Raw genomic sequence first — 19,164 nt, 5'->3', positions numbered from 1 at the left:
AGATTTAAAATTATTAATTGAGCTAGCACCTACTGAGTTTCGTGGGAGAGAGTTCCACACGTCTGCCGCCCTTTGCGTGAACAAATATTTCCTAACTTTTCTACTGAGTGGCCTGGCTCTGATTTTAAGGTTATGTCCCCTTGACACCCTTACCTAATGAAAAGATGTCGATCTCAGTCTTGAAAATTTCAATTGACCCCCAGCATCTACACCCATTTGGGGGACAGAATTCCACTTTTCCACTACCCTGTGTGTGAAGAAGTACTTTCTGATTTCACTGACTGACCTAGCTCTAATTTTAAGGTAATGGCCCCTTGTTCTGGACTCCCCCCACCAGAGGAAATAGCTTCTCTCTATATCTACCACTTATCACTTTAAACATCTCAATTAGATCACCCCTCAACCTTCCAAACTCAAGGGAATACAACCCAAGGTTTATACAACCTGTTCTCATAATTTAACCCTTTAGGCCCCCGAATCATTTTGGTATCATTAGAGAGCCTTGGTCAGACCCCATCTGGAGTATTGGAAAATTGTTTCCTAGTCCCCATAAAGTGGATATCCTGTTTACGTGGCTTCTACTGTATTAAGTATTTTAATTTAGAACATAAGATCATAAGAAATAGGAGCAGGAGTAGGCCAATCGGCCCCTCGAGCCTGCTCCGCCATTCAATAAGGTCATGGCTGATCTGATCCTAACCTCAAATCTAAATTCATGTCCAATTTCCTGCCCGCTCCCCGTAACCCCTAATTTCCATCTTTTGGCCTTGAATATACTTATTGAACAACTGGCCATTATTGGCCATTGACACTTCCATTTTCTTTTGATCTCCTCGATTTTCAAACAATGCAGGCCTTGCCCGTGTGAATTCTAACATCACAAACTAACTTAAAAAAAAAATAAAACTGGAAAATCGGCACGTAAAACATAAAATTCGGGGAGACAAACTGATCCGTGTTCATCAAAGTGAGGGATGTCAGTTGTGGGGAATGGAACACTCCCACTTCAGGCACAAGGGTTGCCAACTCTGGTTGGGTGTATTCCTGGAGGTTTCATCTCATGACCTCCCGGCTCCCACTGACCCGCCCCCATCCCCCACCACCGTTGTTCTCCCAACACGTCCATCCTCGCGGGGCCCCGCCTTCCCACGGCCAATAGAGTTGCAAACAAACTCTTCGTCACCCAATCAACTTCAGTCAAACAGCCCTTTATGCCCCGATCGCCAATGTTTTGTTTATAAAACATTCAAAGAAAATTTTTTTAAAACCCATCGTTTTTTTAAAATCTCACGATTATTTTTCTCCCCGGGTTTTTGCTGGCAGCAGTGTCCTGGAGATCAACCTTCGATTCCTGGAGACTCGGGTCAGCAACTCTATCTGGCACCCATTGGGCGAAATTCATCCTCCCAATAATTCTTTCAAAATGGCTGGCGTGAGGAAATCCATTTTGCATTCATGCCAACGTTTTTTTGGTAAAATTATTGATGGGAGGAATTTTCCCCCTTACCCATGTCAGCTTCAACACTCCCAGGAGAGGTATAGCACAGTTGGGTGCAAAATAGTGTCATAGTGATCATAGAATCGTACAGCACAAAAGAAGGCCATTCGGCCCATCATGCCTATGCCAGCTCTTTGAAAGAGATATCCAATTAGATCCATTCCCCTGCTCTTTCCCCATAGCCCTGTAATTTTTATCCCTTCAAGCATTTATCCAATTCCCTTTTGAAAGTTACTATTGAATCTGCTTCCACCGCCCTTTCAGGCAGCGCATTCCAGATCATAACAATTCGCTACTTAAAAAAATGTTTCCTCATGTCGCCTCTGGTTCTTTTGCCAATCACCTTAAATCTGTGTCCTCTGGTTACCGACCCTTCTGCCAGTGGAAACAGTTTCTCCTTATTTACTCTATCAAAACCGTTCATGGCTTTGAACACCTCTATCAAATCTCCTCTTAACGTTCTCTGCTCTGCTCGAAGGAGAACAATCCCAGCTTCTCCAGTGTGTCCACATCCCTGGTACCATTCTAGTAAATCTCTTCTGCACCCTCTCCAAGGACTTGACATCCTTCCTAAAGTGTGGTGCCCAGAATTGAACACAATCCTCCAGCTGAGGCCCATCCAGTGTTTCATAAAGGTTTAGATCAGCCTGCTTTATATTTCCAGCAATTTTTGTTTTGTAATCTCAGATTTCCAACATTCAGTTTTCTTTTTATCTCTATCATTTTGCAACTATTCTTTGTGCTTCATGTAAATCCACAAAGGGAACTCCAGGGACAACAAGTGACACAAGCAAATTTTTTGGAAAATTATACTTCACGGAGCCACAAATCTTTCCCAACCGAAAGCTACATTAGGAAATAATTCAGGACTTTGTAAAGAGCCGATATTGATGTCAGGATTTGTATGTGGATTTTATGGAGTCTTTAGATTTTACAGGCCTACAGATTGATGCCACCCGAGACGCGAATCCTTCACCTCTTTTGTTTCTTTTGTTGGTTGGGTAAAGAATTCCACTCTTGCTGTTAGGTCCCTCAGTTCTTCTCGCCAAGCTTGCGAGTCTGCACAAAAAATAACAAAGGCAGTCAAGGTTCTAATAGAAAATAAAAGCAGAAAATGCTGGAAACGCTCAGCAAGTGAGGCAGCATCTGTGGCGAAAGGAACAGAGTTAACGTTTCAGGTCGAAGACCTTTCGTCAGTCAAGGTTCTGCTGGTCTCCAAAGGGGGATTAATTTCGACCAATGTACACTCAAGCCCATTTCAATTGTTTTCGGTCTAGAACTTGGCCCTTGACCTTTGACATTTACATTCATTGAAACAAACCAGAGTTGACCCGAGACAATTTACTTCCCCGCTTTCCAGTAACGTTAGTAATAATGGCTTATTTTCTGATATCTTGCTGCATCTGATCCTTCGCCATCTGTATTGCTCCCCCTCCGCCTCGGTCTGTGTACTAAAACTATGTTGAAACATCGCAATTTTACAAATAGTTTCCTCCCGTTAAAATTCAGTTAACAATTTCTCAGTAAGTAAAAAATTAACTTCTGGAAATTCAAAAAAAAATCTCCTGCTAACCAAAGTGGATAACCACGGAGTCTAAACACACTTTTCCAGCACTAGGACAAGCAACATGTTTAAAAATGTTTTCTGAAAGGGACAACAAGGGTTGACAATGTGGAAAATTGCCCAGGTATGTCCTGTCCACAAAAAGCAAGACAAATCCAACCCGGCCAATTACCGTCCCATCAGTCTACTCCCAATTATCAGCACAGTGATCGGAGGAGTCATCAACAGTGCTATCAAGCAGCATTTACTCACCAATGACCTGGTCACCGATGCTCAGTTTGGGTTCCGCCAGAATCACTCGGCTCCAGACCTCATTACAGCCTTGGTCCAAACATGGACAAAAGAGCTGAATTCCAGAGGTGAGGTGAGAGTGACTGCCCTTGACATCAAGGCAGCATTTGACCGAGTGTGGCACCAATGAGCCCCAGTAAAACTGGCCACTGGGGATCAGGGTGAAAACTCTCCAGTGGCTGGAGTCATACCTAGCACAAAGGAAGTTGTGGTTGTTGGAGGCCAATCATCTCAGTGTTTATGCTCCACATGAGCCTCCTCCCACCCTTCTTCATCTAACCCTATCAGGATATCCTTCTATTCCTTTCGCCCTCATGTGTTTATCTAACTTCCCCTTAAATCCATCTATATTATTCACCTCAACTACTACTTGTGGGAGTGAGTTCCACATTCTCACCACTCTCTGAGTAAAGAAGTTTCTCCTGAATTCCCTATTGGATTTATTAGTGACTATCTTACATTTATGGCTCCTAGTTTTGGACTCCCCCACAAGTGGAAACATCTTCTTTACGTTTATCTTATCGAACCCATTCATAATTTTAAAGACTTCTATCAGGTCACCTCTCAACCTTCTCTTTTCTAGAGAAAATGCAATGTAGGCAGAAGGAAAGGCCTTTCAGTTCACTATGTTACCCAGGTCAATAGAAAATGTGAGCAGTTGTTGGAGTTAAATCAATTCCTGAGTCAACAGGAAATAATGGGCCTTCAATACCTCAACTGGCGGAGTGTAGAACTACGGTGGAATACAAAACAAAGTCATCCTTAAGTTGCTGGTTGATTGCTAGCTTGAAGGAGTGCGTGTATCAGGGGAATGGGACTAAGTGAAAACCTTTTTGCAGTGAGCCAGCACAGGTGAAATGAACCAAATGGCTCCATTCTACATTGTTAAAATTCAATGGATCCATGGGTTTGGGTCAGGAAAAGCAATTTGGACTCTGAGACAGGACTCTGGGTAACAGAATGATCCTTTTCATCTCCCTATAAAGTGAAGGCCCTGCTCATGGCCTATCAGCTCTTTCCTCTCCGTGAATTAAACTAGATATCATAGTAGGTACAGCGCAGGGGGAGGCCATTCCTCCCATCGTGCCTGTGCCGGCTCTTTGAAAGAGCTATCCAATTAGTCCCATTCCCCTGCTCTTTCCCCATAGCCCTGTAAATTTTTTCCCTTCAAGTGTTTATCCAATTCCCTTTTTAAAGTTACGATTGAATCTGCTTCCAACACCTTGTCAGGCAGCGCATTCCAGATCATCACAACTCGCTGCGTAAAAAAATGATTCTTCATGTCGCCTCTGGCTCTTTCGCTGATCGCCTTAAGTCTGTGTCCTCTGGTTACCGACCCTTCTGCCACTGAAACAGTTTCTCCTTATTTACTCTATCAAATCCGTTCATGGTTTTGGATGCCTCTATATGTATTAATACTCACATTAATACCCATTAATACTCACATAATAAGCCAATGTCAGGCTGTGCTCCTTCTTTACATGGGGGCTGCGGTATTCCTGAGATGATATGTGCTGGATGTGGAGTAGTTAGGGGAATATTAGCAGTTATTGGCCGCTTAGGTCTGAAGAGATCTTGTCTAATAACTGGCGGTTTGATCTGTTCCTGTGCAGAGAAGCAATCATCATCCACTTTACAGACAAGTGAATCATTCAGACCTGCAACACAGTCAACAGAGGCACCTGAATAGATCTCCGACTTAACATTTTAGCTGCTAATACAAAGTCTGTTGATGAATCTACTGAAATGCTAATACAGATGCTAGAGTGTATCATCAAGGGCCAGGGGACAGTAAAGTAAACCAGTAGAGAATGTCATCCAGCAACACCTCGATTTTAAGGTTCCCATCCTTGCTTTCAAATCCCTCTGTGGCCTCGCACCCCTCCCTATCTCTGTAACCTCCTCCGGTCCCTACAACCGTCCGAGATCTCTGCACTCCTCCAATTCTGGCCTCTTGCACATCCCCCGATTTTCATCACTGCACCATTGGCGGCCATGCCTTAAGCTGCCTGGGCCCTAACCTCTGGAATTCCCTCCCTAAACCTCTCTACCTCTCTCTCCGACTTTAAGAAGCTCCTTAAAACCTACCTCTTTGACCAAGCTTTTGGTCATCTGTCCTAATATCTCCTTATGTGGCTCGGTGTCAAATTTTGTTTGATAATCGCTCCTGTGAAGAGCCTTGCGACACTTGCATTAAAGGCGCTATATAAATGCAAGTTGTTGTTGTTGTTAGTAACCTTTTTTATTCCGCGAGCAAAGAATGTCAATTAAATGATTCACCGGTTAGGCCTCAGCTGGAGTTTTGTGTCCAATTCTGGGCACCACACTTTAGGAAGGATGTCAAGGCCTTGGATAGGGTGCAGAGGAGATTTACCAGAATGGTACCAGGGATGAGGGAATTCAGTTATGTGGAGAGATTAGAGAAGCTGGGATTGTTCTCCTTAGAGCAGAGAAGGTTAAGGGGAGATTTAATAGAGGTGTTCAAAATCATGAGAGGTTTTGACAAAGTAGATAGAGAGAAACTGTTTCCACTGACAGAAGGGTCGGTAACCAGAGGACACAGATTTAAGATAATTGGCAAATTGGGAGTGGGGGGGGGGGGGGGGATGAGAATTTATTTTACGCAGCGAGTTGTTACGATCTGGAATGCGCTGCCTGAAAGGGCAGTGGAAGCAGATTCAATAGTAATTTTCAAAAGGGAATTGGATAAATACTTGAAAAGGAAAAATTTGCAGGGCTATGGGGAAAGAGCGGGGACTAACTGGATAGCTCTTTCAAAGAGCCGGCACAGACATGATGGGCTGAATGGCCTCCTTCTGTGCTATAAGATTCTATGATTCCATGATAACAAACCACTTACAGCGAATCAGGTGAATCTGAACTGCAGGGCTGGTGTACCATGTGATTTGAACAGGCGGTGATGCGGGGTTTTTGACATTATATGTAAGGGTGTGATTATTTATTCCCTTCTAACTTGCAGTGAAATAATTCCTACCACGTGGTACAGTATCGTGGCTGGTCAAATCATGTAATTTGATCAGGGAAGCCTGCCATCCCTTGCTCCCTACCATGACATCTACTGGCAAAATAAAGCCTGACAGAACATCACCCTCAATACACAAAGTGCATCCTTACCATGGGGCTAACGTTCACCTTCACCCCCTGGGTAGTAATTTGGTGGAGCATATCACCGCCCCCCACCCTCCCGCCATTGAAAAACCTGCCACATTTTCATCCCATTGATTCCTGTGTTGGGAGCACAAGTTCGTCAAATCTACTTGTGTGTACAATAGTAACTTTCATTACATTTACAGTGCTAGAAAATCCAGAGAATCCTGCAATCAATCGATCAATCTATCCATATATTAAAAAAAAGAGAAAACTGGCATTTATATCGCGCATATACAGTGACTGTTGTAATGCAGGGAAACCCAGCAGCCAATTCGCAATCAGCAAGATCCCACAAACACCAATGAGATTACGTCCTGAGATCGTATATAAATGCAAGTTCTTTCCTAATGACCCGATAATCTGTTCGTTTTAATGGTGTTGGTGGAGGGATAAATATTGGCCAGGACACCGGGGAGAACTCCCCTGCTCTTCTCCGAAATAACTCTCCCGTTTCCTAGCGCTAACACATATAGATAGGTTATAGGTATAGATATTATATATGTGTGTGTTAGCACCAGGAATAGCCCATATACTGTGGGAGAACCTTCACCACACAGACTGCAGCGGTTCAAGAAGGCGGCTCACCACCACCTTCTCAAGGGCAATTAGGGATGGGCAATAAATGCCGGCCTCGCCAGCGACGCCCACATCCCATGAACGAATATATAAACAAAAATGTAAATATGCATGTGTGCGTATATATTTTAGCTATTTCCTAATCAATTAAATGAATGCCTCTGGCCTCTGCTCAAGGCCTCCTTTGACTGCCTTCAACTCAAGAAATAGAAAGGAAATTAAAAAAACATAAGCATCTGGAGAACATCAAGTGGTAACTACATCATGCTGAATGTACTTTCCCCTAATGTTACATAGAGTTACACAGAATTTACAGCACAGAAACAGGCCATTCGGCCCAACTGGTCTATGCCGGTGTTTATGCTTCACACGAGCCTCCTCCCTCCCCTCTTCATCTCACCCGATCAGCATATCCTTCTATTCCTTTCTCCCTCAAGTGTTTATCCAGCTTCCCCTTAAATGAACTACGCTATTCGTCTCAACTACTCCTTGTGGTAGCGAGTTCCACATTCTCACCACTCTCTGGGTAAAGAAGTTTCTCCTGGATTCCCTATTGGATTTATTAGTGACTACCTTATATTTATGGCCCTTATTTTTGTTCTCCCCCACAAGTGGAAACGTCTTCTCTGTGTCTACCCTATCAAACCCTTTCATAATTTTATTTATCTACTTCATCTGTTGTCCTCTCCATTGAGCTAGACTGAAGATGATTTATCGAGTAGTCTCAGATTACGTGGTTCTGGTTACAGTTAATGATTCACATTATCACCAAACAAGAGATTATAAATAATAAAGCATTCTGGGGAGATGAGCAGACACAAATGGGTGGACACCACAGAGATAATTAAATAGCACCAAGAGTAGGATTCTTCTAACAACGACACAGATGATCAGGAATTAAAAGATTCCAATACATAGAATCTTAGAGGACAGAAGGAGGCCATTCGGCCCATCTTGCCTGTGCCGGCACTTTGAAAGAGCTATCCAATTAGTCCCACTCCCCTGCTCTTTCCCCATAGCCCCGCAAATTTTCTCCTCTTCAAGTATTTATCCAATTCCCTTTTGAAAGTTACTACTAAATCTGCTTCCACAACCTTTTCAGGCAGCGCATTCCAGATCATAACAACTCGCTGAGTAAAAAAAAATTCTCCTCATGTCCCCCTCTGGTTCTTTTGCCAATTACCTTAAATCTGTGTCCTCTGGTTACCGACCCCTCCTGCCACTGGAAGCAGTTTCTCCTTATTTACTCTCTCAAAACCCTTGATGATTTTGAACACCCCTATTAAATCTAGCGTGTGTGTGTATGTACAGTTTACCTTGGATATGGTAGACCCTTCTGGGGTGAGGAATGTTGCGAGAAAAGAATGTGTTCTGGCTGAGATTGCCGAACCTGCAGGCGTTGGTGGTCGCTGGTCTAGACGTACTATAGCCGAGGCAAGGTAGAGGTGGTTGCGCCAATCTGCTTCGCGTCGTCAATGGTTCATTTCTAGACGGATTTTTTAAAAAATTACTGAAAAATAAACTTTATCTCCAACATATAAGATAGGGTCTGTTTATTGCAAATCACCGTTCAAGCAAAATACTGCGGATGCTGGACATGTGAAATGAAAACAGAAAATGCCAGAAACACTCAGCAGGTCAGGCAGCATCGGGGGGGGGGGGGGAGGGGGAGGTGGGGCGGGGGGGTGGTGGAGAGAGAAACAGAGTTAAACATTTCAGGTCGATGACCTTCCATCAGAACTGTCAAACTTTTGTGTCATCGCCAAATTTCAAGATTCTGCTCCCCCTACCCAAATTCTAATCATCTAAAGATGCCAAGAACAAAAATGGATACTTTGCTGATCCCACCTTCTCCAGTCCAAGCAACACCCATTTCCCCTATTTCTTTGTTTTCTGTCCGTTAACCAACTTTCTATCCATGCTGCCGTTTTCCTCTTATACCATACTCCTCAATTTTTCCAACAAACCTCTTGTGAGGCACTTTATTGAATGCCTTCTGAAAATCCATGTACACTACATCTACTGCATTCTCTTTACCTACCCAAAAAATTCTAATGAGTTTCCCTTTAACAAGGGGCTAAGAGGGTTAAATTATGAGGACAGGTTGCATAATTGAGGTGTTTATGATGATTAAAGGATTTGATGGGCTAGGTAGAGAGAAATTATTTCCTCTGGTGGGGGGAGTCCAGAACAAGGTGGGGCATAACCTTAAATTAGAGCTAGGCCGTTCAGAGGTGATGTCTGAAAACACTTCTTCACACAAAGGGTAGTGGAAATCTGGAACTCTCTCCCCCAAAAGGTTATTGAGGTTGGGGGTCAATTGAAAATTTCAAAACTGAGGCTGATAGACTTTTGTTGGGTGAGGGTATTAAGGGTTATGGAACCAAGGCAGATAGATGGAGTTAAGATACAGATCAGCCATCATCTAATTGAATGGCAGAACAGTCTCGAGTGGCTGAACGGCCTCCCCCTGTTCCTATGTTCCTATGTTCTTTCTACGTTCCATATTGGCTGCCCTTGGTACTTTTGATACATTTCTAATTACTTACTAATTTGAGCTCAAATTATGGATTCTAAGAGTTTGTCCACAAACTGGTCTTTAGTGACCTGGTTTATCCTCCTCTTCCTTCCTTGAACAATATTTCACAGATTGTTCTTCTAACCGATGCTCAAGATTATTTGCAGTCTGAGTCCCAATGTTCTATCTCTTCTTACCTGAATCTCGACATATGTGGTCTCTCCCCATCGACCCGCCTGTGACCTACTGCTTTGCCTCTCACCCACCTGCCCACTTAAGCCGATGCATCGCCTCCCCCCACCCCAACCAGAGTCCTGAGGAAGTTTAAAAATCAAGTGCAGCTCGACTTGTTGAATTTACAGTAACTACCTATTGTCACATTCAACACGTGTTCTGTTCCCTCACACTCTAAACATTTAGAACTCAACTTTTAAACATTTGGATCTCTGTGTTTGAAGTGTCAGTGAGTGGAGCGCGTGTTATTGAATGTAGAGTAACCAGCTGGTGTTACTGGCAACAGCATGCCGTCCTCACCAACTTTTATATGCCAACATTGAAATACTTGGCGGGATCAGTGATCTTCTACATGGAGCCACATAGGACATCTGAGAATGTAGCGATCAGCCACTTGTAATGGACTTATCCAAATCGATTTAGTATAACCCGAAACCACTGCATGTGCCTGTTGGCGGAGTATTAAAAATTAAACCGTTCCCTTCAAGCGATAAATTGGGTAGAAATATTGCAGGGGATCAATAGGTGGCCATGTCTGTTCAGTGGATCCTTCACATCAGGTTTACAGATGAAAGCTGTGGAGAAACAGATAATCCAGCTCTACGAAATGTAGCATAAAGATTGTTAAAGTATTTAAAGGGTTGAGTTTTATGCATTTGTCCTTCCCGCAAAGCTTCGTGTGCTGTGAGTCCATATTGGAAATTCCGACATTGAGTTCAGGGGACCCTTTAAGTGTCTACTGCTGGATAACTAATACTACTACATAACTACTACTACTACTACAGCAACAACAACTTTTAATAATATGTTGCCTTTAACATAGTAAAACATCCCAAGGCGCTTCACAGGAGCGTTATCAAACAAAATTTGACACCGACACACAGGTGACCAAAACCTTGGTCAAAGAGGCGGGTTTTAAGGAGCGTCTTAAACGAGGAAAGAGAGGTGGAGAGGCGGAGAGGTTTAGGGAGGGAATTCCAGAGCTTAGGGTCTAGGCAGCTGAAGGCGCGGCCGCCAATGGGGGGGGGGGGGGGCGCGATGGAAGTGGGGGATGAGCAAGGGTCACAACTAATATGATTGTAATAGTCAAAAAATGGAATGAAACAAGAAGCAGGAAATAATAAATCAGCTCGTTTAACATCAATAGTAGGGAAATACTTGAAAGCATCGAACGGTGGATTATAAGTGCTCATCTAAAGAGCGTAGAGCCCATAAGGGTTATTGCAATTTCCAAAGTGATACTTCAAGCATCACAAGTTTACTGGAATTCTTTGAGGAGGTAATGTAAATTAGTGACCGATTCGTGTAGGTTCTCAGGAGGCGTTTCACATAATTCATGACTCATTGAATTTACAGTAAACCAGCTAGACGGAATTGTCTTCTCAATAGAATTCAAAAGGTGCCAAGAAAGGGGGCAAAGATTGGATTGCGGGGGCATTGCAATGGATTCTACAGATGTCTGCTTTGGGTACCTTTCTGTTACATAATTCAGAACTAGCACGAAGCTGTCGCCAGCAGACAGATCTAGGCATGAGGTTTTCAGTCGTGAATCATTAAGAGAGAAAATTCAGAGTCTTGGAAGCTGCATTTCTAGTAATTCCCCTCCCTCTTGAGTTCAGAAGACAGTGCAGATTATATATGGAAGGACTAGGTTTACTGGCTCTTTGACATTTCACTTTTTCTATGTTCTTATGTGTGTCTCACCCCACCCACTCCCCAAAGTCCAATTAGATTGTCATTCAAGGATACACCTCTAAAAAGGTTTGACTGGTTATTTATTTTGAATTTTTAATATATCGTGACATTTAGTTGCCCTATGTGAGTTTGTTCAGACCACAGAATATTGCCTAAATGGGTTCCCAATATTTTATTCTTATCGGAATGAGGATTATATATTTCAGTCATATATTCTGTATATCAAACAGGCTGGGGCTCCTTTCTCTAGGAAAGAGAAGTCTGAGGGGTGACCTGATAGAGGTCCTCAAAATTATGACAGGGTTCAATAGGGTACACGTAGAGAAAAAGTTCTCAGTTGTGCGGGAGACCAAAACTAGAGGGCTATAAATATAAGATTTAAAATAAATCTAATAAATCCAATAGGGAATTCAGGAGAAACTTCTTTAATCAGAGAGTAAAACTACCACAAGGAGTAGTTGAGGCGAATAGCATGGATATATTTAAGAGAAAGGTAGATAAACACATGAGGGAGAAAGGAATAGAAGGATATGCTGATAGGGTGAGATGAAGAGGGGTGAGGGGAGGCTCGTGTGGAGCATTAACTCCGGCATGGACCAGATGGGCCGAGTGGCCTGTTTCGGTGCTGTGTAATTCTATAAAAAAAAACACGAGCTGCATAAAGAACTTGAACTTACGTATTTTTGCAAATGGGGTTGACCTCTTGGGGAATTGTTGGTGGCATCATTACCGCTTCACACATGATTCACACCTCTGCAGATGTAAGAGCAAAAGGAAACACATGATGAACTCACAGCCTACAATGACCAAGCAGCCAACTGACCAGTCAGAGACCTGCGGCATGCTAAACAAAACAGCGTTTTGTGCTAATCAACGTACATTCGCCAGAATTCGAATTGCAAAAACATGACCTAAAAGTCGTGTACTTCAAGCTCTTCTGTTCCTAACTTAATTGCTGAAAAAAAAAACAGGGCCAGTTAATCGTCAAACATGAGGACAATACCTGAGCAATGTTCAGCAATAATACTCCAATGCTGTTTGTCAGAAATTGCTGTCAAAATAACGGCGTTCGCCGTTATTTCAGCGTAGATGATACAGCGACCTCAGGCGAGGAGCAGGTACACTGATTAAAATGCGAATATCCAAAAGTTGCTATCCGAGTCGCGCCTCTCCACCATTAGCTTCGCGAAAACAGCAAATCGCTGTCTGGCTCACCATTGACAGGCAGACGCCGTTGGATGCCCTGCTATTAGATGCCCTGCTACAGCAAATTCTGGCCCACAGATTCTCACTCCGTCATGTGAAAGGCAAACAGACACTCTTATCCCTTTGACTTCAGTTTAAATGTTGTCATTGGCTTCATAGAATGACAGCAGCATTCGCTACAGACATTCAATTTATATAGAATTCAATATCACTTTCCGATACAACGGTATCAAATTATCTTTCGCTTTTGTACCTGTGCTGAGCATTAGAGTGTGGTGTCGCTGTCACTGACACGTCAGTTTGCAAAATTAATTCCTCCACAAAACTGTCCCACTCAATTCAAATCACTGAAAATATATCGCCAACATTAACCTGCAAAAACTGACATTTAGATCAAAGTAATTCTTGGTGTGAATTGTCTGTGAGCTTCTCCGCTCTACACCGGAGCCCTGAAGAACCTACGTGCAATATAGATTGTTTTTCAAGAGACCTGCGTAAGAGGCCAAGGCCCATAAAGCAGGATACTGCCAGGGTTGATGAAGAACAGGAGAGAAGACCAGGCAAATCACAGAACAGTGGATAAGTGACAAATAACTTGGGTTATAAAAACCCGTAGATTGTAGAAAGAAGGAACTTGCATTTATATAGCCCCTTTTATCATCCCAAAGCGCTTTACAGCCAATGAAGTACTTTTGAAGAGTAGTCACTGTTGTAATGTAGGAAAGGCGGCAGTAAATTTGCGTACAGCAAGATCCCACAAACAGCAATGTGATAATGACCAGATAATCTGTTTTAGTGATGTTAAGGGATGAATGTTGGTCAGGACAAAGGAAAGAAGAAAGAAGAAAAGACTAAACTCTAAGTTGCACAGTTTTGAGGTCCTGGGAAAGAATCAGTAGGAGACTTTTGATATTGGTGTGTCTTTCCATTCAATGGAACTCAACTCAAAATGACACTGAAGATCAGATTTGGATTCTGGAAATTTTTGACCTTGGAAGCTTCACTCAGCCTCTGTCTGTCACTGTCTTTCTTTCTCTCATACACACGAGTGCACACATGCACACACACATGCACTCACACACACGTGTGCTCATACACGCATGCACTTACGCATATAAACACACGCACGTGCGCACACATATTCTGATACTCACTTTCTGTCCTTTAAATGCACACAGTTTTTTTTTCCCCTTATAGACTGTCGCCAGGAATTTTCTCGGGGAGGAGACCTTTGTGGCTTTGGCAGAAAATCAGCGGATGCTCCGTTTACGCTCGTATCTGGGATTTCCATTGATCTTCCACCGAAGTTACACCAGCCGATCGGGAGAACCCAAGGAAATTCCTGACTAATGTCTCTCTTACACACAAACACTTGTGCTAAAGGAAAAGAAAGGCACGGACTTGTATTTATATAGCGCCTTTCATGACCTCAGGACATCCCAAAGCCAATTAAGTATTTCTGAAGTGTAATCACTGTTGTAATGTAAGAAACGCGGCAGCCAGTTCATGCACAGCAAGGTCCCACAAACAGCAATGAGATAATGACCAGACAATCTGTTTTTAGTGATAAATATAGGCCCAGGACACCAGGGAGAACTCCCCTGCTCTTCTTCGAAATAGTGCCGCAGAATCTTTTACATCCGCCTGAGAGGACAGACGGGTCCTCGGTTCAACGCCTCATCCGAAAGATGGCATCTCCGACAATGCAGCACTCCCTCAGTACTGACATTGGGAGTGTCAGCCTGGATTATGTGGTCAAGTTTCAGGAGTTGGACTTGAACCCACGACCGTCTGACTCAAGAGAGCTACCCACTGAGCTACAGCTGACATCTAAGTGAATCAATCCAGGATTGATAATTTAATTTATTATATGGTGTATATTATACTACTCAACAATCTACTTCTTGCCCCAATTTGGTATTTGGATAGCTCCAATTGGGTGTGAAGTATGTTGGGTTTTTCAATATGGACCTTCAATACCATTTTTAATGAAAACTAAAAGGATGGGCAAGAAAGCCTTGTTGACAGAGCAGAGTTCGGTTAAAAGTATTAACAACAAAGGATAGAACACAGAACTGTTAAACTTGACTGTTCATAAGGCGTGCTGGGAAGGTTGACCAAATTGAAAAAGGAGTCATGGATTATTATTATTGTTTCAGACTGTTGAAGATTAACTGGAACTGGAGTAAAAGGGTTAAATTATGAGGACAGGTTGCACTGACTAGGTTTATATTCCCTTGTGTTTAGAAGATCAAGGGGTGAGCTAAGGGGTGTTTCAGACAAATAAAGGATATGATAAGGTAGATAGAGAGAAACTATTTCCTCTGGTGGAGGGAGTCCAGAACAAGGGGGCATAATCATAAAATTAGAGGTGGCAGTTGAGGGGTGATGTCAGGAAGCACTTCTTCGCACAAAGGGGAGCGGAAATCTGGAACTCTCTCCCCCAAAAAGCTGTTGAGGCTGGGGGTCAATTGAAAATTTCAAAACTGAATTTGATAGATTTTTGTTAGGTAAGGGTATTAAGGGTTACAGAACCAAGGCAGGTAGATGGAGTTAAGATACAGATCAGCCATGATCTAACTGAATGACGGAAAAGGCTTGTGAGACTGAACGTTCTACTCCTGTTCCTATATACTTTTGCAAAGATAAGGACGAGGTTACAGGTAAGACTGTGAGAAACCGTCATACACGTTAGCAAATTGTTCTTGTGTCAGCAAGAACGATTTTTAAAAAAAACGGCCATTTCAGTAAGTTCGAGGAGACAGACCAGAAGCAGACAAAGAAGGATGTCAACGAAGAGTTAATTCCTCGGTCTCCTGAAGCAGAAGTATTTGACCAATCTGAGTTTCGAGTTGCACTTCTGACTTAAGTTTGTAAGTATCTCTTATCTGTAAAACTGTTGTGTTTTAATGTCAACAAAACCAATTATATAGTAAAGTTTTAAGCCCCGGTTGATCCTTACTTCAAGGTGCCCTAAAGGAGTAAAGAGGGAATTTAGATAAAGACCTGCAGGTAATATTGTACATCTTCATTGCCCTTTCACATAGGTCAGCTCCATCTCACATTCCACCGCACCCACACGAGAACATTGAGAAAACAAGAGCTGAACATTGTTTTGTTTTTTAAGTGAACATTATTGATCTTGACCCAGAAATTGCGTCTCCTGACGAGCGCCGTGAATTGGATTTTTCCCCTCACCCTTAAGATTGTGTTATTTATTGCGCCACCGATCGCTGGTAGTGTGAGCTGATAACTGTGCGGCGAGGACCTTGATGATTGACGGGACCAACAGTCTATCTCCTCAACCAGTGAGATTTAAGGATTGAGAAAGAAACAGAGCAAACGAAGGAAACAGGATGTAGTAGAGTCAAATTAGGTACAAAAAAAAGAAATAAAGAGAGGGGAATAAAGATTGGATTAAGAGAGAGAGAGAGAAAAGACAAAGGAAAAGTAAGAATTTTTTAAAAATTTTAAATTTTAAAAACCTGTAGGAACAATTTACTATCTGCGGGAGTGAGACTCCGTAATTTAAATTGTTCCCTCTCTGGGCCTAAAAGGTTGAGTTTCATCGTCAGGACCATAAATCACGTCATTAACAGGGTCCTTACGACATGAAATACCAGCCCTAACTTTCCGCGGCGAGATCCATTCGTATTTACGCACTAACCCGGCAAATTTCTTGACGCTCATGGGGCAGGTTGAGGACGAGCTCCCCGTTTCCGCGAGGCTAACGGGGCAGAGAGGCGCTAATCGTCCAGCAATCCATGGCGATTCGCCACTCGCTGGGAGCACCTCTCCCCTCGCCACAAATTGCTGGGTTACTTACACGCTAATAACGGCCTGCCGCCACCAAACACGCCGTTATTTCCCCAGCAGTTCCTGGGTCCTTATGTTACAATTCGAAGCTCCCCACTAGCAGGGACGTGGGCACCCCATCTCCCCATCCATTAACGGCTGGTGACATCCCATACCTAGAGTGCAAGCTTGTCCACTTATCCCATGTGTCACACTTTATGAAGCGCAGCAGTTGTCTTGACAGTGGCCTGACAGTGGTAATCCAATCTCTTGGATCTATTGGTGCTCCTGTACCACTCAAGCCTGGCTGTCCTGGTTTATGATGTAACTGAAGCTGTCTGATAGATTTACTGATCCCTGTCTATTGTCCTGCACTCAATGTGTAACCCTCCCCCCTCCCTCCATTCCCCCTCCCACAAGAATACAAACTGCTGTGGGATAATGGACGATACATAAGATAGTGATTTGACCCCTGAAGAAAAGGAATCCTGGAAAACACAAATGTGAAGTTGGCACGTGTTCCCCACAAGTTCGGCTACTTTTTAAAAAACAGGCTTTAAATAAAGAAAAACCCCACCTTTAAGGGGGAAAAAATGTGAATTTTCTATGTTAACAATATTTAACAGTCGAGGTGGCAACACAGGATTGTTTAAATACTTGCCTTAAACACGATCTCTACACGGTTACAGATACCGGGGGGGGGGGGGGGGGGGAGGAGATCTCAGGGGGGAAACCGACCCCCCAAACACACAAATGGATTCAGAAAGAGCGATTGTTACGAAATGAATATTGTTTGGGGCTATTTGATGGGAGGAGGGGGAGGGGGAAACTTCTTTCATTACAAATACAGCAGCCAGTTCGCATCGACTGATCTATAATAATTCAAAAAGGTCAGTATTTTTGGATCACTGTACGATTTTCTAACCTAATTTTAACAAGCAACACCATTACATACACACATATATATATATATATATAAACACAATACTGTTCTACTAATACTTTTTCGTACAAATAAAACTTTTTGGTGAGTTTGGTACCTTCAGTTACTTTATCACTGTCAGTCTGTGACTCTGTTATTCTCATCTCTACACTTGCGTTGACTTTTCTCACCCGTTTCACCATCATTACCTGTGCCCGGTCCCCACACTCCCAGACCGACCGTCCCGTCCCCTGTCTGTCTGTCTGTCGCCTCCTCTCCTCTCCTGATTCGCTGCGATCTCTTCCCAGGGTGGTTGTTGTGAGTGGATTTTCTCCTCCGGCTGGTGTTGAACTCGTTGTTAAAACACACACACTAATCCCTCAGATACAACACAACACAAACCTTTCTCCCCCCACCCACCCCCTCCCTCCCCACTCTGGTCAGAACACCAGACAGACACGAACGTGATACCAGCACAAATCTCTGCCCATAAAACACAAAAAAAACACACAACGGAAAGCCCACGACTCCAAGTTGAAATGTCCGAATTATCAGCTCAGGTTGCAAAGGAGCCCAATCCCACAGCGCCCAGCAATCAAAATTACTGTTCTCGACGCGTTGAAAACCTCACAATGACATGGGCAACATCCTAAAGTAACACTGAGCGGCAGTAAACGCTCCTATATCAGTTGGGGGAAAGAAATGTTGATTTAAACAGGGGGAAACTTCAGAGAAGGCAAGAACTTCAAGACAAGTAGAATTTCTACTGGAATTCCTCAACCTCCCCCACTCCTCCCCTGCACCCACCAATGTTCAAAGGGGTATGAAGACAATACAAATCAGGATATAGCAGAGTTAGCTGATGCCAATCTTGGCTTTTGAAAGCCTTTAGGTTGTAGGGGGAAAGAAAGTCCACAGTTTAGACATCTGAGAAAGGAATGAAAGAGGAAGGGGACTGTGATCAATTTACTTTCCACCTATCTTAAAATGGCAATCGGGGCTCCTACGTACATCATAGGACTCCTCTTTGCATATTGTAAAGACCTACCGTCTGACTCAGGCAGGCGCTATTGTGGCAATCACAGCGATGGTGGGAATGTGGTGGAAAGCCATTCCCCACCATATTCAGGGCGCGACTGCCCATTTGACCTGCTCTCAAAATCTCCCCCACTGTTTTAACTTACTTTACTTTTCCCTCTCTTATCCGGTTTCCTCTTCCTCACCTCCTTGCTGTCTCTCATTTTATTTTTTCCCTCTCGGCTAGCTCTTTCTCTTCCACTTTACTTTCATCTTAAATCTTGCTCCTCCCTTCCTCCCTCCCCCCCCCCCTCCTTGCCCTATCTTACCATGTTGCTTATTTGTTTTTATCTTTTCTTGTCCCTTGTCTCTTATCGTCTTATTGCTCATCTCTTGTCTCTCACCTTGTTCTTTTCCTTCTTCATTTTGGCTCTTCTTTGACTTGCTGTGTCCTCCACCTACCTGCCACATAGATTCAGACTACCAGAACTGTGTTAGTGCTCACATTTGCCCTGGCTTCAGTCAATGCCCAGGAACAAAAAAGAAAGACTTGCATTTATATAGCGCCTTTCATGACCTCAGGATGTCCCAAAGTGCTTCACAGCCAATGAAGTACTTTTTTGATGTGTAGCCACTGTTGTAATGTCGGAAATGCTGCAGCCAATTTGTACACAGCA

General features: G+C 43.3%; 1 protein-coding gene across 2 annotated transcripts in view; it reads right to left on the bottom strand.

Moving 5' to 3' along the window:
* LOC137305596 (protein TBATA-like) overlaps positions 1 to 17,890 on the bottom strand; it is a 28,562-nt gene extending 10,672 nt beyond the window's left edge. The window contains exons 1-5 of one of the 2 annotated variants that reach the window (XM_067974491.1): positions 17,589 to 17,890; positions 12,225 to 12,300; positions 8,417 to 8,586; positions 4,799 to 5,011; positions 2,475 to 2,557 (exon numbers count right to left, since the gene is read on the bottom strand). In XM_067974491.1, coding sequence (XP_067830592.1) covers positions 2,475 to 2,557; positions 4,799 to 5,011; positions 8,417 to 8,586; positions 12,225 to 12,289 — 531 coding nt within the window. In that variant the 5' untranslated portion in view covers positions 12,290 to 12,300; positions 17,589 to 17,890. The remainder of the gene's footprint in view (positions 1 to 2,474; positions 2,558 to 4,798; positions 5,012 to 8,416; positions 8,587 to 12,224; positions 12,301 to 17,588) is intronic. The other variant, XM_067974570.1, reaches the window with a different exon arrangement.
* Positions 17,891 to 19,164: the final 1,274 nt, after the last annotated feature.

This window comes from Heptranchias perlo, chromosome 1, assembly GCF_035084215.1.
Source record: "Heptranchias perlo isolate sHepPer1 chromosome 1, sHepPer1.hap1, whole genome shotgun sequence".
Taxonomy (NCBI): domain Eukaryota; kingdom Metazoa; phylum Chordata; class Chondrichthyes; order Hexanchiformes; family Hexanchidae; genus Heptranchias; species Heptranchias perlo.
This window is presented reverse-complemented; position numbering and strand designations above follow the sequence as displayed.